The 23,388-nt window shown below is 52.3% G+C and overlaps 3 protein-coding genes across 3 annotated transcripts; 2 read left to right on the forward strand and 1 right to left on the reverse strand.

Annotated features, from left to right (window-relative positions):
• Positions 1–1,453: 1,453 nt before the first annotated feature.
• JN550_000598 (uncharacterized protein) lies at positions 1,454–2,534 on the reverse strand (the record flags this gene model as incomplete). The annotated part of the gene is made up of 4 exons (XM_049317679.1): positions 1,454–1,800; positions 1,858–2,205; positions 2,272–2,420; positions 2,473–2,534. The coding sequence occupies 4 exons, from the start codon at positions 2,532–2,534 to the stop codon at positions 1,454–1,456; spliced, it is 906 nt and encodes a 301-aa protein (XP_049177887.1).
• Positions 2,535–4,138: 1,604 nt separating this feature from the next.
• Positions 4,139–5,821, forward strand: JN550_000599 (uncharacterized protein; the record flags this gene model as incomplete). The annotated part of the gene is made up of 3 exons (XM_049317690.1): positions 4,139–4,407; positions 4,475–4,592; positions 4,661–5,821. 3 exons carry the CDS (start codon positions 4,139–4,141, stop codon positions 5,819–5,821), a joined length of 1,548 nt encoding a protein of 515 aa, XP_049177888.1.
• Positions 5,822–16,967: 11,146 nt separating this feature from the next.
• JN550_000600 (uncharacterized protein) lies at positions 16,968–18,290 on the forward strand (the record flags this gene model as incomplete). Its single annotated transcript, XM_049317701.1, has 1 exon — positions 16,968–18,290. One exon carries the CDS (start codon positions 16,968–16,970, stop codon positions 18,288–18,290), a length of 1,323 nt encoding a protein of 440 aa, XP_049177889.1.
• Between the last annotated feature and the right edge of the window lie 5,098 nt (positions 18,291–23,388).

Consider the following 23,388-nt stretch of genomic DNA (forward strand, 5'->3'; position numbering starts at 1 on the left):
TTCAGGCTCAATGTTCGCAGGCTGGGTTGGTTGGTCCACTACAGTCGGCCAGGGGCTGGAGGGTGGGAAGGGTTTTCATAGTAGCTCGACGTTTAGTAGATGTCGTAACGCCACCAGTCACCGAGGTAGGCGATACATGAGACGATGTCCCAGGGGTCAATGTCTCAATTCGCTTGAGGCTTGACAGTGTAGGAAGTTTAGTCAATACCAGTCTTGTGTGATCTGTATTCGAAGAAGTGCTTTACTACCCTGCACGTAGGGTGATATGCCTTAGGTAACTAGTGCCAACATTGCATAGCAAGGGGGTCTGAACCACTCGACTCGGTGTGCAAAACATGACAAGCGAGTGACAAAATACCCCGTCAACGCCAAACGATTAATTGATGTCCACAGATCCACGAGGAACTTTGGGGTAACGAAGGCAGTATTGGCACCGTAATAATCACAGTTCTTGCCAGAGATATTGTTCAGTCTATTCGTCGTTTTTCTTTTGTGCAACTTTCCAAGGGTTGAATCTAGCCTCTTTGTTAGAGAGCCCCGTTCTTCTGTTAACCTGCCTGCATGATGTCTCGAAACAACCTGGCAATTCACGTCATTTCTTTCCCATGATTCTCAGAAGTACAGTACAAGCTATATCGCGGGTGTCAACCTAATCGCACGCGCACATTAGGACGATTATGCAGGCAACCCTGCGGACCTACTCCGCGTGCGTCAAATCTGCTGGTTCGTTATCCTTAACGGTGACGACGACCCTTGTTCGCTGGCCTGAGCAATCCCGCTCCCTGGTTCCTTACAACCCATACATTTTCATTTCATGATCCTGTCAAGCACAGTGGCATACTTCCAGAAAACGTGACTGATCATTCACGATAGACTTGCGAGTAATGACTTGACATTAAGTATATTTGTGAGAGCATTTTGCTTATCTGATCTGAACCAGTGAAGCCAATCAACCTATCATCTCGCCCAACACCCGTTCGAATGGTTATGTGCATAACCCCTCCAGAATCCACTTCTTGCGAACTACACTACCACTAACCAACCAACCACCCAAGCCAAGCCTGACAACCTGACAATCTGTCAGCAAGATCAAGTGTAAGTACAACGAGTATACCCAAGGACTTTGTGATGATTTATCAGCAATATTATCAATAAACCATAACTCTAGATCCACACAGTAAACGTCAACCATCACTTCGGCCTTTTGCTTACCGCCAGGAACCAAGAAACCTGACAAGACCTTCCTTCTCAAAGAATTGTCGTTATAGAAAAATGAGGTTATGGGCCCAACCATATGTGACTTCGTGAGTAGATATCTAATAACGGCAATGAGATGTATCCAATTTCCGCTGTGAGACGAACACCTGTCCACAAGACGATCCAAAGCAGCTATCGACCATTTGATGAAAGTCCCAGTTGGGCACTCAATTATGATAGGAGGCAAAAATGGAGCTCATGATGTGAGCATAGAAAGCGCGAGTCGGGGATCCGGCCTACTGAGGACACGTTGGATCTCGCTCGGATGGAATACATTTTGGAAAATTTGATAGTCACTTGGGGCAGAGTAACTCCTTGAACTTGAACTCGAGCTCGAGCTCTGGGACTTTGACTTGCTCTTCGAGCTACTCCCGCTCTTGCTCTTTTTCGCAATGTCATCGAGGATGAGGCCAGCCGTGCTCTGGAACGGATCTTCGAAGACAAAGGCAACGTCATCGAAACGTCCCCTAAGCTCCGGATCGTAGAGGAAGACTTCGCGCCAAATCTCAGCCAGCTCCTGCGGCGGGTTGCGGTAACCGTTCCCTATAAACAGTTATAAGCTATGGCAGTGCCAAATCCATGTGAAAACGAAGAACATACCTAGGCCAAAATCCATCAGCACTACTTGACGATACTTCCATGCTGCACATAGGAACAGAGCAGAGCGTATCTTATTCTTGACCAGCTCACGCTCGATCGGGAACGAAAACTTCGTACCGCCGTGGCTGAGTTTGGGCCACCGGCAAGCCGGAATGGACACCACGGGCAGAGCCTCAGGGTGGCTGAGTCTCTTATAAGTATCGTGTGGGCCCCTGAATACCACAACGAACTCCGAGAATATTGACCCTTCGGAAGGAATCGGGTAGTTGTTATTCACATAGGAGTCGGGCGCAGGTGTCGCAAGGGTTGCAGAAAGATTGGAGCGGCGGCAGAGTCTTTCCTCGTATCCTTGATGCAATTTGTCAGAGTATAGACACCACAGTATAAGCTCTCGAGCATTCTGGCTTGACGTACCGACGACTCCGGTCTCCCAGTCTCCCCCAGCTCTTCGATCATTGGCAGTGCAAATGAACGGAATCCTGCTTTGGTACTCTCCCTGCCACGCGATCGTGAAATCCACCGGGTCACCAATGTGAACAGCTGGAGCGAGTAAGTAATTATACCTGTTGGAGACTGTTTGGGACCCACAGAAAGAAGGCGGGGCGAGATTCCAACCTCGTGGTTCCAACTGGAATTGCTGGGTTGGCTGTTCGTAGAGATAGGAATGACACGGCCATTGTTCAGAATATCTCGCTCTGATTTTGGGTATGTCATGTTTCTTCGTTTCTTGTGCTACTTCCGAAGGTCTGGGCTTAGAAGACGATGATGGCATTGTAGAATGTACCGAATGGAATGGAACAATATGCGGTTCAGCAAGGAGAAAGGTGGCGAAATAAAAAGGATGGTATGGGTCTAAGCAGGCTAAGTGTTTGAGTCGAATGGCTTATACCCAGCGATGGCCAGTACAGCAAATTAGGAAAGGGTGGGCTGGGTTACTTATAGATGTCCTCACATCTGGAGTTGCTGGGCAGTAGTGACGATTGGTTGCTGGCCACCCTGACCGTGCAGGCAAGCAGCCCATGTCATGGACCGCCATCCTCAGCGAGAAGCGAGACATATCGTAGGCTCAAGATGCTGTCTAAAACACTTGGACAAAATATGCTATCAAGTGAGTTCGGGAAAGCGACGTCTGTAAATAGGTATCAATAAACCCGGCTGATTCTGTCAAAATGGTGTTGACTCATGAGAATATCCGCCCGTCTTGTGCGACAGCTTTTGCTCCCAAGAACCTGGAAGTTGCGCTGAATAAGTAAATGTTGGGTAGGACAGAGATCTTGTGCAACAAGGAGATCTCATTGTCTCATCGTCGTCACGTCTAGCTGCAGCCTTGACGAGACAGTCAGTCCTTTGGGGACTTTCGAAATAGCGAGGCTCTCGTTTGGTGGCCCGATGACGGGGACAAGAAGGCAAGCGCCAGTCCCGTTCAGCCTTCATACGCGCGAAGACAGGTTGCGGAGTTGCAGCAGCATCCTGCAAGGAACTGTGCAAGTGCTTGGGGATTCCGAAGGGAAGACGTATCAACTATGGATACAAAGCCGACTAGTGACTCTGGGGCAGTGGCCCGACAGTTCATAGTTGGGCTTTTTTGCCCACGAGACGTGATGAGAGAACGAGGTCCTCCGCACAGCGACCGGGACCTGCCAAGTACACCTCAACGGAGAACACTGGTTCTCTAAGAAGGGAATACTTGGGTAGAGAGCCCTCATGCAGGGTTGTGCAAGGCTGTCCCCTGTGGGCTTCAACAGAGCCAACATATTCCCACCTGCGATCCAATCGTGTATGGCTGGGTGTTGGCGGCTAACCGATTCACACTGTAGTCGGTGCATTGCATGGGGGCATGGTGGAATTGCGCAGCTCCGCTCCGGGCTGCCGCGGATGTATCCAATGCATTGTTGGACGGTGTGGAGTTGGTGTTGACATCAAATACCTGGTCAACCTGCCCTGGAACCCTGCCTGGAAGCAGCCGCCGCCACAGTCAAGCCACTGAGACGCCCGCTGAGGCCCGCTGAGGCCCGCTGAGGCCCGCTGAGGCCCGTTGGGCATGCGGCTCAAGCATCGCGCTAACTTGCCCGGCCAAACGTTGTTCCCAATTGAGCTTCAAACTGGTCCCCAGTACAGCACCCGGGTATGTATCAAGCAGCAGCGGACAAGCATGGAGATGTCGCCGCTGTGAGATTAGTTCTTGAGAGAGTAGTCTGACTTGCGACGGTTGAATTGGCTTATCAAAACCGGCCGCACGCACCCTTTCCGCGGGCGATGCGCAGCTTCTCGCCCTGCTACAATGCTGCTCCCGCTCTCGATATCAAAACGGCCCCTGGCGCATCGATTGTTCCAAACCACTTGGAGAACAGCCAAAGCCTTCAAGTCCACCACCCCGGAGAATGTAGCTGGAATCCTCCGCTGGGAGCCTTCAGAACCAGTCTCCGGAGTGGAAATCAACGGCTACGTGCGATCAGTGAGGGCTCAGAAAAAGCACCACTTCGTGTCGTTGGGTGATGGCACGACAATCAACTCTCTACAGGCCGTAGTGCCTGCTGACCAGGCTGAAGGGTGGGACAAATAAGATTCAATGTGTCTTTGGTTATGGGAACTCCTGGGCTAATTCGGCTTGACGCAGTCTGACCATTGGATCTGCCGTCCGACTACATGGATCTTGGGTTCCTTCCCGTGGCCAAGGGCAGAGTCATGAGTTGCAGGTGCAACGCGCAGAAGTCCTCGGAGCATCGGATGCCAAGGTATGTACATATTTCTGAGGCTGTGTCGCTATAGATTGTGAACAGTCTTGAGTCTAATATCACTCCAGACGTTCCCTCTTCAGAAGAAGTACCAGACTCCGGAATACCTGCGTACCATTCCTCACATGCGACCTCGGATTCCTTTTAACACATCTCTCTTGCGGTTTCGCTCCGAGGTCATTTCATCTCTCACTCGCTTTTTCAATAGCCGCGAATTCGTTCAAACGCACACTCCAATCCTTACTGCGTCTGACTGCGAAGGCGCTGGTGAGGTGTTCAACGTCTCAAGTGGCGATGAAAAACCTCGATCAGTAGATGAGACATCAAAGTCCTTCTTTCGTCGCCCAGTCTACATGACAGTCTCGGCGCAGTTGCACCTAGAAGCTCTAGCCCAGGCTCTTGGTAATGTCTGGACGCTTTCCCCGACATTTCGGGCAGAGCAGAGCGACACACCACGTCATCTCAGCGAATTCTATATGCTGGAGGCAGAGATGAGCTTCACCAGTGATATGGATTCCATTATGGATCTGGTCGAAGACATGCTAAGGCATGTTGCGACCGACTTGTCCGAGACCCGGATAGTTCAGGAGTTATCTGCGAGGAGCACTGAGGGGCTATCTGACATGGCTTCTGTGGACCAAGTTCAGAGGCGTTGGAAAGGCATTATGCGGGAGAAGTGGCCCCGTATCACTTATACAGAGGCGATCGACATTTTAACTGCCTCGAAGGAACGCTTCGAACAGCAGCCTGTTTGGGGTCAAGACCTTCGCACAGAGCATGAGCGATTCCTAGCGATGCATGTCGGCAAGGGCGAAACACCCGTATTCGTGACGAACTATCCCCGAGCCATCAAAGCATTTTATATGAAGACGGTTAATGATGATCTCGGGACGGCTGTCCCAGGTGAAACCGTCGAATGCTTCGATCTACTAGTACCGGATTTCTGCGAAATTGCGGGAGGGTCTATGCGTGAGCATCGCCTGGAAACTCTGATGGATTCTATGCGACTTCATGGCATAGACGCAAGCGCAGAAAAGATCACGAGTAGTGGGCAACCAACCGTCTCGAACAACAATCTCGACTGGTATCTAGATCTCCGGCGTTGGGGTTGCCCACCTCACGGCGGCTTTGGGCTTGGATTTGACAGGTTGATCTGCTATCTGTCCGGTATTCAGACTATTCGAGACACTACAGCATTTCCCCGTTGGTATGGCCGGTGTGATTGCTAGTCTTATTACCATCTGCTAAGTCATACCATTTTCGTTAATGCTTTCTGCTCTGGGCTGTGGGGTGGTGTCTTGTGATACCCTTACACGGCCTTGACTCACTTCTACCCGTCTCAGACAGCCTCCACCAAGGACTCGGGCGACGTGATTATGCAATCTACGACGAAGCTAGAGACGAAAGGTCTTTGAGGCTTGCTTTGACAGGTTTCGGTACCAACGCTTGTGTCCATGTCCCTTAACCAGGGAACGGGTTGACTTGAAGCAAGGGCACGCGTGACACGCACTGAGGTTATCTGTTGGCATTCTCGTTGGCTTTGGGAGGTATATGATGTTTCAAGAGAGCCCCGAAGTGAATTGGGGGGTTATTGCATGATGGCGGCATTGTATTATTTAGGTCTCGTTGGTGTGTGAAATTGGGGTTCAGCGAGCTTGTACAATATCCCTCCCTGTAACGCTGTAAGATGGTGTCTGACCCTAGACTAGAATTACATAGATCCGTAATGATGAGTTGAGCCTCATTAGCAATATACCTCTCTGATCATCGTACTTGGTGAGAGTGATAGCGTGAGTGACGCAGTATGTTTGACATCGGTATTGCAACCCGCCTGGCCACGTCCGGTGCCAAATATGGACAAGGCGGTACAGGACCCTTTCAAACGGCATTTGCACTTGTGAATGGCGCACAACAGTTGAAGCTCGCTCATGAACAGTATATGCGATTCAGTACTCGGGTCAAATGTAGTTCTTGTGCTGAGGCACGATGTAGCGGCTACGCACCTCACGTTCCCTACCTGGCCCACGGTTTGCCTACTACTGTGTGTGCATCACGGAAAGCTGCCTCTCGCAATCGCCCTACGTGATACTACATCTATCTAGATGGTAATATGGCCGATAGGGAATGCTTATCCATCCTGTGCCAGCCGCTCCAGGCAGTGACCTGCCCGCAAGTTACTGTTATAGGCTTTAACAACGATCGCAACGTGAGCTCAAGAACGTACACGAAGCCTAGTCTACACGACACGCATCAATGCTATTTCCCCTGGGCACACTAAACTGGGCGTTGCGCGATGGGAGAGACGGCTCAGAAGTCTGCATTTGGGCCGCCCGCACTTGCTTGAGGAAACCAAGTACTCGGCATGAACTCTGAGGAATCTTGGCAAACATCACTGATGAGCTCGTTTCCGTTCACTCGCAGCCAAGAGAATGCCAACCCTTGGAGAATGGTCTTGGCCAGCCGCCAAGGCCGAGCCTACCGGAGGGACAGGCGATGAAGGGATTTCTTTCTTCCACGTCCAGGCGCCGCCGAGGCCGCGTAGATATGCGATCTGCAAGTGCCGCTTGCTTTTGTCCAACGCTTCTTCAGTGGAGCCGCTGCTTATTACTTCCTGCTATTATGATGTTGCTTGTTACGTTCTCCTTTGGGATTTGGGCTTCCCACTTGGGACGATGAGCAGGTTTTTTCTGGGCATCTGCTCTTTCATGTGATTCGGGATGTGGGCGTTCTTGATAGCAGAGTGCAACATTGAGGCGCCCGGCGGGCCGGTGAATGCAACAAACAACTACAGTACTACAGCGCCGAGAAGCAGACTCAGCTCCTTGTCGAGTGCCGAGGCTTGGGCTGACCAGCTCGTCATCCGACGATCTGTCACTCTGCAAAGGACGATGTACCAACAAGGACCACAATGTGATTACTCGTCATTCTTGGCGCCGCCAACTCTCAGTCATCATCACTCAGCAGTTGCTATCGGCACATTGGACGATGCTGGGCAAAGTCGAATACGCACGAGCGCCGCATAGTCGCAGGCCATGTGAGAAGATTCCGGCGTCTCTCATGGGCTGGTTTTTCGGAGCATCATCCCAATTGATGTCAATAGCCGAGCTTGCCGATCCTCGAAGCTTATCACAACTGCTAAATCTCAAGCCGATGTCGTCTGAGGAGGTGTGACGCGTCAGCGCACTCCTCTTGGTGGATGGGTGGGTGGGTAGCTGTGGGGTCGCCGGATCCGCTAGCCATACCGCTTGTGGCCATCGCTGCCACGCTCAAAAGCTTGGCTTTCGAGCGTTTTCCCCTGCGTTGCAATGCATAGGTACGTACATCTTGTGGGGTTGTTCGGCTTGGTGGACGGGGTGGACGGGGTGGACCAGACAGTCGAATCATCTCCATGGGGTTTTGCCAGCACGAGTGCCGAGCGATCCGTTCCTGATCGTATTCACCAGTCTTCAACGCCACATCACCAAAGGTTTCTTACACGAGGCTGGGCCCGAAATCAGCCAACGGGCCTTGGTTACATGCCAATGGGCGGAGTCTGGCCTTAGAAAAATTGACAGGCGTGGACCCTTGCCGGGCAGGAGTAATGCCAAGAAACTGCCAAGCTCACCAAATCGACCGGGGGTCCAGCCCACCCACCGATTGCAAAGATCCTGGGAGCGGAAAGTTGCGTGGCGTTAACTGAACAAGGGTCTCTGATTTGATTACAGTTGCGCCCACGAATTAAGCTTATAGCCAGAGTGTCGCATACGGTAGCTCGGGAATCTTTGGGGGCACAAAAGGCCCGAGAAGCGAGATGAACATGCCATACAGATGCACGCCCGCCAGCCAGCCGTACATACCCGGTGCTTGTCCTGCAGTCCACTCCCGGTTCGAGGTGGTGTTGAATCACCATTCGGCCATTGCGGCAAGCTATTCGCGAACGAACTCACAAAATTGTACGATGGGGTTTCAGTCATCAGCTGCTAGATTGTGTTTTCAGACCCTGAATGGTCTGATAACCTCAGCTTAGTCGGACGATGGTATGCATCAGGCTTGCCAAGCATCCTGGGCAAGGGCTGGGATGGAGCCAATCTGTCACCAATAGTCACCAGCGGAAGACCTGTCCCCATGGCCAGGTTCGCCAGAGTCATATGCATAGTACTTGTCCCCAACTCAGATCAGCAATGATCATTTTCCAGGTGGGTCGGGACCGACTGGGTTTCGAGGATAGGGATCCTTCTTAGGCTGCAGCAAGATTGCGGCACGTATCTTTTTTTTTAGCCAGGCTCCTTTGTGATCATGAGGACGGGTCCGTCGTCAGAGTCGTGTCCAGACAACGGGAACCTGGCAGCGTGAAAAAGCCACGTTGCTGACTGGCAGGGAGTTCTGCGTACCCGAGCTGAGGTTCGAATAACGTTTAAGTTACCCAGCGATTTGGCGCAACAATAGAAAGACCCACTATCACAGCTAGGTTAAATCGGGCTACATGGCGTTGGAGCAATTGCCTCGCTCGCCTCACCGACGAGCTTTCCTGCGATCCAGTAAACTGCAGAAGCTAAAGGCGAATATGGTCTGTATATGGCGTGCCATCAGGATACAACGAGCGCAGTGCGAATAATGCCGCAGGTTGCGTTTCCTCGTAGGCAATCGCCTGGTTTACTCTAGCCAAGCCTCTAGCAAGTCCAGGGCTGTCTCACTAGCCATGTGGTTTTCAGCACACTATCGGACGCCTATTCACGCCTGAGCGGAGTGTTTGCCCACAAAACAGGCACACTAGCAAAACTATAGTTTTGGCATCATCGTCTCGGAACATTTGCTTGGTCCTGTTGAGCGGGCCCGAGCTCGACAAGAAGTGCAGGAAATAGCGAGCACATCGCAATATGTCGACTTTCAGCCGGCCAAGCGGACGCCACGATCTGTGCAACCTATCATCCCGAACTGATTTGACGTTAACCACAGGGCTATGTTGTCCATGGCTGGGCCGTGGGTATAGTCTTTTCCGTGGTGAATGAGCGGTAAGCGAGACGGGGCAACTATTCCTTTGCAAGCTGGACTGTGATCATATCACATCGGCTGGTCCAATGATTAGAAAGCCAGTAGAAAGCTCGCCCCCTGGGGAGAGCCTCAGTGTGATACGAAGGCATCTCAACCTTTCTCCTATCCTGGCCGCGGACCCGATGGAAGAGCTCTGGGGCGTTGGGACTGCACTCGGCGGCATCGCAATCTAAGGCTTCATGCATAGTAAAGATCGGGCCGTTGTTGAGTTGCAAACCAAGCAGGATATCTACTCCAGACAATACCATCATTGGATACAACTACAAGTTCAGGAAAACCACGTGTTTCAAGGGTTTCCTTGACATTAGCTCACCCACTAGTACTGTGAGCTTAATGACGAGTTTAATCTAAGGAGAAAAGATGCAAAGAAATCAAGCTCAATCAAACGTTCTGGCGTCTGTGTTGTAAATCAAACGTAACCATAGAAATAGCTGCAGTCAACGCGGGGATTGCTTTATTTCATGTACCAGAAATCAAGGGTTGGTTTGTGGCTAGGTGGCGCAATTAAGCTTCTCGCCACACATCACTTACTGCCGGTTCATGAGACCGAGACACGACATGCGGTATGTGCAACTGAGTGGTAAGGGAAAGATGGGATGGCCGCGAGTCTCGTCATCACACAGCCCTGTCGCGTATTCTACTTGTACGGGAGATCGGTGACGTTGGGGATACAATGTCAGCGTCCTGGCGGATGGAGGTTGGGGCTCGGCACTGACTCGGCGTTGCAAGGCCAGCCCGCGCCGGCCGTGTTGGTACGCTCACGAGTACCCCGCGGCGCCCGCTTCCATGCAACGCAATGCGGTGGGCTGGCCTTGGCGCCAGGTTGCACACCACTTTCGTTTTCGTAAATTGGCACCAGGAGCTTTCTCGGTCGGCGTGAAGGATTTGACGAAGTCCAGCCGTGGCCCAGCTTGGCTACTTGGCTATAGGTACCTCCGCTTAGCCGGTCCCGACACAGAGGGCCAGCCCAAATTGGCGCCGTGCAAGGGCGTTGGATGGATGGGAAATTCGGGGGCCTGGAACATCTCGCATGTAATGCGCGTTTTCACCCCTCTAGCCCGCGCTGCGAGTCCCTGAAGAGGATAAGCTGGCGGGCTTTTTATCACTAAAGCCCGCAATGGCGTTTTCAGCTCCGCCGAGAGGGTGGTGTCATTTGGCCCTGCGGGCAAGCGTCAAGATACCATTGGGTTCCGCCAGGGCGGACCAGTAAGCTGCAGTGAGCCTCCAAGACCCACGATGCTCTCTGCCCAGGAGGATCACGAGTGAGACTCATGGGAAGACCAGAGCCCCGATCTTGCATTAGACCGAGTGCACGGGTCCGGCCTGTAGACGGAAACTGCGTCACGCGGTGTACGATGCGTTTTCACAGCAATATACCAGCCAAGAAGCCCTGTGCAAATATGCATCCTATCAAGACGTTGTGCCCAGTTACTCGGCGGCTTTAGTTGCTTGGCTCCAAGAGGCGGGCAAGCGTGATACTCGAGCGCTAGCTTGCCACTGTCCAAGTAATGATCACCGAGGGAATTGGACATGGTCAAACGGCTGTACAACTTTTCGAAGCCGCCTGGTCACAAGACTCGGCAACTTGAAACGAGGTCACCAGCCAACGCACCGTGATGAATGACACTTCTCGGCATATCAAGCTACTTGTTGGTAAGGTGACAGGCTCTGCTGAATCTCGCCTCCATAAGACGATTACAAGTCTGGTGTACAAGAGTGCATCCGCGTTGGTGCGGGTGCCAACCTCACGTCAGGATACTGTGCCACATAGTGTCGATGCAGGGTTGGTCAGATGTACAGGGATGGTTCACGCCTCTTGTCAGCCATTGCTGATACGCGATGGGAACCGTTTTGCCGTACGAGTACATACATCGAATAAGAGTTTAGTAAAGTGCTGACTGCAGGCTCTCGTGCAAGCGTCGTTGAAGTAAGCCCTCAGACAGGCGGTGACCAGGAGTGCAGGTCATCGCTGCTGACTCTCCTTAAAGACATGCCTAGCACTAGTCCCTGGTCGCGGTTCAGCGGCCGCTCTGTCTACGCATCGTAAACCGCTCCGCCGGCGTTCATCAAAATCACACGGCCAGATCCATCATATCAAGAGAAGTGCGCAACAGTCTTCAAGGTCCCCTGGAGAAAGTCCTCCACTGGGGTGCTGTGCCTTCTGGCCCAGCACGTTAGCCCTGCTGTCTCGCTTACCGAGTGCGGCGTACTCTTAGAACGGCCTAGACAGATTGGCCAAATGCCATCTCGAGTTTGGGTGGTCTGCGCACAACCTAAATTTACGCTTAATCCTGAAAACGGGGATCCTCGTGAGCGCCAAGCCGCCAACTTTTTGCCAAGGGTGCCACGCTATTCTGCGGCGCGGTAAGTGGCAGACGAGTTTTCGTTTTCTTCTGTGGTTTTTCACGTGTGGACATGTGAGCTGCACGCTGGGACATGGGACTGGACTGCAGCGAAACGACGTTTGAGGGGCGTATGCAAACGACATTAGTGCCGTTACAACACGTATGTTACCATCAAGTCTACTATCAAGTCTAGTGTTTAAGGTGATCGTCCACTTTTAGTAGGGCTCGGCGGAAGAAACATGCTTGAATCCTTCGGGAAGCATTACAGGGGCAAGAGCACTGGGGCACTTCGCTTACAGACGATACGCTTACTGCCAGTCAGACTTGTGCTGACTGGCTTGAGAACTACTCTTGGGGTTCACTGACAAGTCTGAGCTTGGCGCTGTTATACTCACCGCAGATTCGACACTGGCCGTGTAGGATATGAACCTACTATGTACGGAGTATGCGGGCTCTTCACCGTAGCACTCTAGTGGTGCTCCATCATTGGCCATAGACGTTTCTCTGAGGCAATCGTGGGACGGACTCCCTTGAATGCCTTTACGTTGAGGGTCACTGATCGTCACTGTACCTTGAGCTCCCCCGGCTCCATATGGCATCATGTCGGCCTTTCCCACGGATAATTATCATGGAATGTGAGGTTGTGTCAACCAAGTTGCGTGGGGCCTTGATCGGCAGTCGGACCCCACACCGACGTCGATGCTACCTTGCACCGCAAACTATGCTTTAACGGGCATTCAGGATCAGCAGTGAGAAAGGAGTTGCGATGGTAGGGAGATGAATTGGGCAGCCATCTGGGACGTGGTTCCTGTGAAGGCTCGGCGATAGGCAAGATCTTTCGAGCAATCTGGGAGTGGCAGGTGTCACAATCAACATTATACAGCAATCCTCCCGAAGAAAGCCCTCCTCTGAATTACATCTAGAAATAGAGCGCTGTGAGCGGATACATACGGGACAGGATGAATGACGGTGCTGAATGACTTATTGACAACCCAAAAGCCCATGATACATGATATCTGATGTGCAATTGTGGGCTGCCACCCAGGTATTTACAGCCTTGAAAAAGTTTTCCGAAATGTACATCAGATCTTACACGAAGACGAACAGAAATTCCGCGCTCTTTCAACAATAAGGCGGGGAACTTCAATATTCTGCCTGCATTGCTTAGTGAAGGGTGCCCTGTTCGGTAAAGTGAGACAAGCGTAACCTGCAGAGAATGACAGGACCTTCGACTCCAGTGCACAAGAATTAGTGAGTAGCTAGCAGATGTCGTGCTCTGGTCCGTGCTTCCGAGAATGACAAAATTGGCTACAGTCAAGCTAAAGCGGATAGTAGGACATAATCTGAGGCAACACACAAGCTCCAAAAGGAAATGTGTCAAAGTGAGACAAACGGCTTCCCTCGTGACGAATTGGGACGGCCTTGGCGCGTGGTTGCACCAACAGTTGGACGAAGCATCAAAGTAAGCCCCTAGGGATCCGCGGAGCATGTACATGCCTAGACAGGCACCACATTGCTGTAATCAGAGAGGACAATGACATTTGCAGGAGTAATAGACTTCGGTAGCCGCTTGTCAGGCCTGCCAAAGCCCACGTTCTCGGCTAGCCAGGAAGCGCCGGAGCCTATCTCTAATTTAGAGAGTTTAAATCTGCAAAGGTAAAATCTGGTCGAAAGCCAAGATGCTAAGCGACGCATGACAACCAGACCGGTCATGCAGAGTCGTCCCGAGCGCTGCCGGATGGGTCGATCCAATACGAAAGGAAGTTGGCCCAAGATTAATTGTCGCTCAAGCGTTTAACAGTTTCCCGCATGATGAACACAGCCGCTTAGTCGAGAGAGCCCAGACGTTGGCGTGGTGCAGTGCCACTGACGGCGGCCGTCAGTTTAGTGACATAGGTAATAATTTACTTAATTTAGTGGAGACCTGGGCTTCAAGGACAGATCTGTTGTCGTTCAATGTACTCCTTGGACCAAGCTGCCCTGTCCGCTGACGCCTAGGTTTTGAAGGACAAAGGTCCGGTTGGCGATGATGGCTGTGCAGCGTGGCACGCATGGGAGAACAGAGCCTTTGGATTACCGGCTGTAGTGACCGGCTTCCGCTAGCAAAGAAACCCCAGTGTCGTGCAGATTGGATCTCACGGACCGATGACCAAAGACGGATGGTGATCGACGAGGCTCTGTAGGTGCTTGAGGAAGGGGAATGGAACTTTCCGTGGCCAAGAAATACATACGTAGGTCTTCATATCCCACGGCACGTATTGGCCAGGGCACAGTAAACACTTGATCAGGGTGGCACGCAATCATCGATGGTAGGGCCACAGTCGTAATGGGAAGTGGGGCAGGGGGCCAGGGGGCCAAGGGTGAGGGAGCAGGAATTTGGAAAATGCGGTTACGATAGCGTTTACTGGGCAGTTCCGTATTGCTTGGCTTTTGCAAGGGCTTATGGGCCTCTAGTGGACCGATTTCAGTGGGGGTGTGGTGGCAGCTGGGTCCACTAGTAGCGCAACCCTTGCTGTCGCTACATTGAAAATAAGCTTGATGGCCCAAGAAGTTTATATCCATCCATATGATCCCTGGAGGTCCATGGGGCTGCCGCTCCCTCACATCGACCACAATTTATCGTTTCGAGAACCCGCCCATGGTGCATTTCCATATGATCGATAGATTGGATTTCATGTAGAAAAGAAGGGTATCCACTAGTTGCATGCGCCCCTTCTAAGCTTCCATCCGTCGAAAGGCACAGATTGTTGGCCATCAGGCTGCTCTTATTACAGTGTATTCGAACATCTCCCTTAAGCAGGCAGTTTCCTGAAGACTCGCAGTCTCCCAGGCATCATCGATCAGCATTCCCAAGTGACCCCCCAGGAAACCAAGACGCCACCCAGCACGAATATTCGAGGTCCCAGAACGACTGTATCGGCATCGGCCAGGGGGAAAAGCACGTCTTTGCGACAAGACAACCCCCGAGTCGGGTCTAGCTCACAGCAATCAGAGCGGCGACACCCTCAGTGTGGCTTCGCAGTGACCAAAAATCTCACGTGGCCGCTGAGTATAACTTATTTCCCTCAGAAAGAACAGGCTGGATCTACGCCATCGTGGGAGGTGCCGTCACCATCACAGACAGCATCTCAGCCCATCTACTAGCTCAGAGCTTCAATTGCATTCCCTCCTGCAAACGTGGGGGACTAAAACCCGCAACAAGAGCTGTATTAATGCTCATGGCACAGTCAGCCTCAGCTGCCGCTCGAGAATCAAGCTCTCACCACGCCAGATAAAGTTCCCGCTCAAGCCGTCGATTCCGAGTCAGCAAGCCAGCAATAACTTACCCGCCTGCACCAACCAAAACCATAGCGCTGTTTCTGCTTCCCTATCAGAGGTGGAAAAGACCAACCACTCCATCGCTCATATTTCGTCCAGCGTCTGACTGTGGTCCTGGTCCCCTCCACTACCTTAACGTTCTCATAACCCCTGCACATCCTCCGCCAGCGACGTGCGCGACGTGCAGCCAACATACGGTCACTCCCACATTCCGGGGTCGATCAGCCAGATAGCAGATTACCGATACATACTGTATCTTCTCTACGCTCGGCCAGCAGCAGTATTTTTTCTCTCAACTTACGAAAGTCCAGAAGTCTTTCGCCAGCCTCAGACCCCGTTCATCGTCTTCAAAACTCAACGACCGAGCCTGATCTATAGACCTGGCGAAACGGGTTCTCCGTCCCTCTGTCAGAACATTGGCCAGCGGTTAACTGGCATCTTCGGCCATCTTAACGCGCGTACGCCCGGCAGCTCAAAGCGAGCACGAATAGGTATGTGACTCCGAACTACTCGGATTTTCTTCCGAACTACTCGGATTTTCTTCCATGGCAGCGGTTTCCAGCCCCAGCAAAGCTCTATTTCATTTTTGTCCCCAGCCGATGGCTATTTATCAGCCTTACTTGCATGATCTGCCCGGGGGAGAAGAGCAGCGCCGTCAAGCGACGAGCATGTTCGCCTCGAGATCTACTACCGTGAGCATGTTTGATCCGCCGGCTTCACGCATCGAAGGTGCGGTACTCGATATAGTGAAGCCTGGCTGCATCCCGACTTGCTGGACCAGCCATGGGGAATTAGAGGGGGAAAAACACATTACAGGTGCCATCCAACGCTCGCGGGAGATGCCACTGGAGCCGGGCCCTCAAGTGAGAGTCGTCGCAATTGGCTAGTCCCACGAGGGAATCCCCAGCCCATGGCCTTGCATACGTACACATGTGTTTACGTAGTTCACCTGGCGGCCCTGCGCGTAGTGTATCAGGTTATATATGGCATCAGGACCTACTCCATTCGAGGCGGACTCGCCCTTCTTCACACCCTGCACGTCTCGCAAGCCTGCCACAGCTAAAACCTGCCCCAAGAAGCGGCCCCACGCAAATTGACGTGCAACCCCCAGGCGCACATCGCCCAGGGTGACGGGAGTCAAGCACGACGCTCCTGCTGCCACTGGCCCGCCCGGCGCAGGCAGGGCAAATCGTTTCAAATCGTTCGACTCAGTGGGCTAACGTGCAAACGGTCCAGGCAATCTTAGCAGCGGCGCGACGTCTCAGTAGCCATTCTCTGGCGTCTGGATCGCCTCGACGGTACTGCCACAACCTTTGCGTGGCCAAGAGGGCCCAGGATCCGCTAGCCTGCTAGACCTAGTCAGCGGGTGGGGTGCGACTTGCCGCGCAAGCTGCGTCGGTTTTTTTTTCCCTGCTCGCCTACCCGATTGGGGATTAAGCAGTGGTTGACCTGACCCTCTCTTGGATGATCCACATTATCGCTACGAAGCTCCCATGTGGATCTGACGCCGTGGAAGACTTGGGACCCAGCGAAGGAACCTTGGCTCAAAACGGCAAGGCAACACACCTCGACTTATAATAATAGTTTAACCTTCGTACCTCCAAGAGACCTGTCATCCTTTCTCCTCCCACTCCCACCACTAACACCCCCCCAACCTTGATACCACCACCGCACCCAAGCCATGGAGACCTACCGTGGCTACGTGCGGACTCCCGCAGACGCCATCAAGCTGTTCGAGGCTTGCAGATTGGGTCTGCTCCCCAGAGTGCAGCGGCGACTGTCGGAGAAGGAGCGCCAGTCGATCAGATCAGGATCTGTCTTCGTGTGGGACGAGCGCGAGGCTGGCATGCGCCGGTGGACCGACGGGAAATCTTGGAGCGCCAGCAGAGTGTCGGGCAGTTTCCTAACATACCGAGAGATGGAGGGCAAACGAGGCAGCGGATTTGGCAACTCGAGACGCAGCAATGGCCGGACCCCAGACAGTGGTCGTCTTAGCGATGAGGACCCCGATGGCGAACCCGAGGGCTACAGGTACAAGGCAGACGGCCTGATGAAGCAGTCTTTCAGCATCACGACGTCGCAAGGGCAGCACCTACACCTGATCTCGTACTACTCGAGGCCGCATCCTGGAGCCCCAGACTTGCCGCAGCCCAGCTCCGACCCTCAGCTCCGTCACATCGTGCCCGCCAAGGGCATGTACCCAGAGTCAAGTCTTCATGAGTCTACGCCGCCCGCGCTTACACGGACGCCTATGCAGCCGTACAACGCGCAGCCTCCTGGACCACCGCCGCCGGAGCCGTCGCCTTACGGCTACACCTGGGGCCCGCCGAATCCGGCTTGGATGGGGGCTTGGCCGCCTTCGCCGAACGGTACGCCCCCGTGGATTGCGGCGAGAATGTCTCCAGACACGAAATCGCAGGGCCCGCCACGTCTGCAGCCGCAGCCTCATCTTCCCAGCCCACACGCACAAGGACCGCCGCCTCAACTTCCACCGCCTAGCACTCTCGCGCCGATCGGACATGCCGTCTATGGTCGTCCGCCTCCTTACGAACACGAGCGCCTGCCCGCTCCAGTTATCACTACGTCGTACCCTCAGATCCAGACGATACCGGCTACTTCTTCGCCAAGACTTCAACAGCTCCAGCAGGCTGCTGCTCACGCAGTCATGATCGACCCGCGCCTTGCCACTACAAGTGCTCGGAACCCTCAAGGTCCACTCCCAGCCATGCCAGCCGCAGCACCGCGTCTGACGCCTCCGCGAACCCTGAGCGTGTCTCCTCCCAGGACCGCAGGCTCGGAAAACATCAACCCTTCGAGCAAGGCCAGTCTGTCGGCTCTGTTGCACCCCACCCCAGCCAACTCGGAGCCCAACAGCGCGAATCCGGCCAGCATAAACAGCGCCAACAGCTCCCCGAGAGCCATGACAGCCGGCCCAGCCGACTCATACAACAACAATGAAGATGTCAAGGCGATTCGGTCTTTAGACAGAAAGTTCTGTATTTGAACAGGCGGAAGGTGAGGATGATTAACAGCATGGTCTGCCTCATTCTCCACCAAGGCCAGCAACTAATAGTTGCTGGTCTCACCCGCTGCCGGGGTCATATGGCCAGCAGCTCGGTGACAAGCATTTTACGGCGTTACGTGGTTACAAAAACATGAGTTGGGAGCATTCACTCCTGGCTGATAAACGGTTGGGGGATCACTTTCACTTGCTATTTCTTAAGAGCGCGCATTTACGAATGATGGTCACCATGTCGACCTCAGGGCGGAGTTTACAGGGTGCTTGCAGAATGGTTCGCTGAGCTTTAATGGGGAACAACTATATTGTTCATGTAAATACTTGAGAGACCGCACATAATATGTGGCATGTGCCTAAGACAGAGCAATCAAGAGAGCAACGACATCGCTTGCAACGCCTGCAACTTCCTATTTCATCGGTGACACGAATGTGCTAGAAGACTGCGATACCTCGGTGCAAAACCCAGCAGCCACTAAGCTGCCTCAGGGTAAACGATCCTACACGTTCTTGGCGCACCCCGGCAAAGGTTGCCCATTGTCGACACAACACTCTCTGGCAAATGTCCTCGGCGGGAATTCCGTAGCAAGTGGGCTTGGCAAAGTCCCAGGGACTTGGAACCGCACCTTGGGCAAACAACCACATACCTCGCATCTACCTGTCAGGTCGGTAGTTCCAGCCAAGCCACATTCGTCCGCTACAGTTCGCTTCATCTTCTTAATTACGACGCACCGCGAGTCACAAATCAAACGGCTCGGCTGGACCCTTGACTAGTGGGCATGGCAAACCCCTACTGATGGATTCCGTGGCGCGCACCAGTACACAGTAACTTTGTCCAGGATCTCCTATCCTGTCTGCTATGGAAAACGCACAGATACTGTACCATAGTAGACGGCTGTTGAATGAGTTCTCGACCCATGAACCCCAGAGATAGCAACAGGCCGACCCGCCCACAGGCGACGCAACTCAAACTCTGATCTGGGGCCGCGTTGCGCGTCGATCGTTTGCCGGAATAAGCAGTGTAGCCGCCTTGTTTCGGACTTACTTTTGACAGGCTGGCAAGCATCAAGACGTCTTATCTACAGTAGACTACTACAGATCACGCAACTCGTAGGAGCTGACACCTTACGCATCCATCCATTCCTTAGTCAGCGGACTAGTGAACAGTAACCAGGGAACCCGCCAAGGGGGGTTGGTGATGAGAACGCCGACTCCGGCCCATGACAAGTTTCGGGCACACTCGACACCCCCATTTGGAGTACCGTGGTAGCAGATACTACTTGCATCTCGCCGAACATTGGTTAACCTGAGCGAGCACATGGGCTGCGTAATCCCTCATGCCCTATGGATAGGAGGCTTAGACGTGGGGCCCAGTAAATACACGCGTATGGGCCCACCCGTCTCGGGTCTGGGCCGGGGGCCATTGCTAGGCCATACGGCTTTATTACTCACGCCCGCGCCGTTTCTCGAACTATTTCAGCGCCCAGCTAAGTTAGCAGATGGAGGGAACCGTGACAGCCGCAGTGTGCGGAATAATGGGAAAGGCCAAGACTTTGTTGATGATTGTTGATCTGTGTTCTGACCGGGCAGCCAACAGCTTGTTTCATCTGTTCTTGGGAGAAATCGTGTTCAATCAGCCAACAGATCCCGTCCGATCTGCCGTACCCCGGCTAACTTAACATGCTCGTCGATGATTTTCCCTACCCCTCGGCCTCAACCGACGGGGATAGAATGTGGAACCCAATGCCTGTTCATGCCCAGGTGGTGTGCCATTTCGTTTCAGGCGCTACTTTTGATGCTCAAAGCTTGGCATTCGCCTTGGCGAGTCGAGGTTAATGTTAGGAATTAAAGATGTGGATCTTCTGTGGGTCGAATACGACGCGCTGGATCCTCGTCTCCTCATCGTCTTTTTTGCCTTCTTCGCTCTTCTCGATTTTTTTCTCTCCCGCACCCGTGCCGTACGCAACGACGTAATCAAGCTAGCGCCCATGTGGAGCCAAGCGCTACGTTTGCGGCCACGCACCTCAATTATGCTTGTGGAGGATAGGGTTATGTAGTGCCCGCCGCGGTGGAGAGGACTCGGAGATGAGAGACAGACTACCATAGCAAACTTAGGCGGCCGCGACACAGATCTGCCAGTCGCTGTCCCGGACACTTGGGCCCCCCTAGTGTACGTCCGGACCAACGCCGGGGCGCATCTACGGTCTTCACAGCCACAATGACTAGAATTGCGATGTTCAGGAGGTCATCACCGCCATAAGAAATGACTGCCCTCCGCACGCAACGAGTCCTTATGACGAGGTGCTACCCGGATGTAACAGCTACGGACAGCGTTGCAAGTCAGGGCTCCACAGACTGGGGTCGCGTCTCTGGCCCCTGGAACCGTTTGCTGTACTCTCGCCGATCATCGAAAATAGACTTAAACCTGCGACATGACGTTCGACATGGAGCGCCTCGCCTCCCTGCGGTGAAGCTCGACGATCGTCGTGCCATCATGGGACGGGGTTTCAGATGCTTGCTTGCCAATGTCCAGCAGACGCGGGCCAAGCTTTTCGGGTTGACGGGGTTGCGGACGACGAAACACCGGGCCCATCCGTGTGTGGTTGCTCGCTCCGACCTTCACTGCCGGCCCTCGGGGTGTGCCAAGAGGCCGTAAAACCGAGTGGTCGCTGCTCGCGTTCATGGTCGTACTGGGCAAAGAGCACCTGCGTAAGCTCCGAATGGGTTCAAGGCCCCTGTGCCATGTTTGGCATCGCCTTATTGGGTGGTCCATATGTGCGAGGCAGGCAGAGGCTTATATTCGACCAGCGCACAGTAGTATGTGCCTGTAACCCAAGCTGCATTGACCCCATGACTACAGTTTGCTCAATATTGGGTGTCTCGAGTCACGTATCTGGTACCAGGGTGTAGTGTGCAGACCTGTGTGATGCCAGCCAACTGAACGGTTATGGCGACCTGTACCTGAATTGCCTTTCTGCCCTCTGGACGAGTCATAATGGAGAGTGGCGAGTTACTCTGAGCCGGTAATAACTCCTTGAGGAGCAATTCCATTTCGACTTGAAAGAACAAGTGAAACTATCGTCCGCGTCTACCCTACCTCCTTTTCATGACTGAGTCTTAAAAGCTCGACATGCGATCTATATCGGTCACTTCATGCTGCAGGTCATCGGGTAGTGCATATTTTGCCCGTCAATATTGTCCGAGGCTTCCGAGGGATCCCTGTAGACAGATCAACTGCACCATTTCAACACGTTGCCAAACTTTATAACTGAGAACCGCGGGATCATGCCCGGTACGCATGAACGCACGAATCCGCTTGCCACCTGTATGCATCCATGACTCTCGCCGTATCTGTTCGGCCGACAGTGGGGGGAAACCCCCGGCAGTTCTGCATGTAGAGAGGTCGGCGTGATAGAGGCTCTGAATCTGCTTGTATGGAGCCTCTAGCTTTGATAACTGCCCCTTTCTATGAGCCGTTGTTTTTATTATCGAGGCTTCTCTGCCAAAGTGAGAGAATGTGTGCCCACATGATCAAACAGAAAGTATACTCTTCACGATGCCCGATATCACATCGCTTATTGTGACTTTGAGGGCCTGTTATCTCAAGTTAAGGAGTATTTCAAGAGCCTTAAAACCGCATGCTGCACCAACTTGGTAGATATGATGTATCCCCTTTATTCACAGCTATGTTCGACTCACTAGGCATAGCACAGCATCATTATAAGAGGGGAATATTTGTTAATCTATTAACGTGGGAGAGAAAGGAAACCAAAAGCAAAAGTGATAAGAAAGAAAGAAAGAGATGTCTTACTAATTTTCTATCCTTCGGGATGGTTGAATGTTCTATGTTCATTCGTACTTTATTTCAAATGAGACATGTGCTCTTGTATTATTCAGGGTAAAGATAGTTTAAATAATGAAATCGACTTGATATTAAAAATATAAAGTAATTGGCCTTTAAAATTAGTTTCTTGTGTAAAGGTAATGAAACGCTATCAAAATAATTCATCGTGTCTATGTAACTGTTCTATAGATCCCAAGTGGTATGAAAGTTAACATTTTTTTCGTTGCGGAACTCGTAGACTCTATCCGTGCGTCCCTGTCTGTTCCCGGTACGATACTGCTCGAACTGAACCGTGTTGCTATGAATGTATTCCCCAGGTATCCCACAGCTTCATCAGAACATCACCTGCCAAGTACCTAGGTAGAGATAACTTCAACTATGACTCCTATGGATAGTATGGTAACGCCACTACGCTCATGGGGCGAAAGCAGAGCCCGGTGACCCCATCAGCTTTGCTTTTATGATGGACATATCTACGTTTACCACAAGTACATTCGATGATGAGAGAACATGTTAACGACTCTTTACGTCAAATAATCAAATCTGCGGTATTCAATCAAACTTATCAATACCTCCAGATTGAGATACAGTGAATAAGAGACATAATATAGAGGAAACATTTTTAGAAGTTTCCCCTGTGCTGGGTTCTGCGGATTATGTGAACTGCTTTCAAAAGCTTTCCCAATATTTAAAGAGACCAGTGTTCAAAGTCATTGATATTTTCCGAACGGGAATTGCACTTGTGCCTAAGTCATGTGTTAGGTCCTCGAATTCGCATAATGTCTGCCACACACGTGGTAGAAATCATGGAACATGCTACTCTCGGCGACGAAGCGACTGCGCTTACTTCGTGCTGAAGAGGAAATTAAATCTGACAAAAACCTCACTTTCATCAGATGCAACTAATGTGGTTTGTTGCTTATGATATACCATAGGCATAGTTTAACAAATAGCGATATGTACAAGGAAAGTCCTTGAAAGCAACAGCGTTTAAGCACGAATATCTATCCCCGTGTATTTCTAATATACATAACCTTTCTAGCTGCACGAGGTAAATATACTAATCCGGATTAGAGCTGTCTAGGCCATGAACATATAAAGGACTTGCCATACTTTCTTCCTTTCAGTATAAGACTGCAACATGCCTTAAGTAATCGGCTGAGCCTACTATCTCAGTCAGCCTCAACGCCATTCGGGTCGTCCTTTTTCCATAAACAAACCTACGTACAGCACTGCAGTGGC

This window comes from Neoarthrinium moseri, assembly GCF_022829205.1.
Source record: "Neoarthrinium moseri strain CBS 164.80 chromosome Unknown scaffold1_Wmoseri_CBS_16480, whole genome shotgun sequence".
Taxonomy (NCBI): Eukaryota; Fungi; Ascomycota; class Sordariomycetes; order Amphisphaeriales; family Apiosporaceae; genus Neoarthrinium; species Neoarthrinium moseri.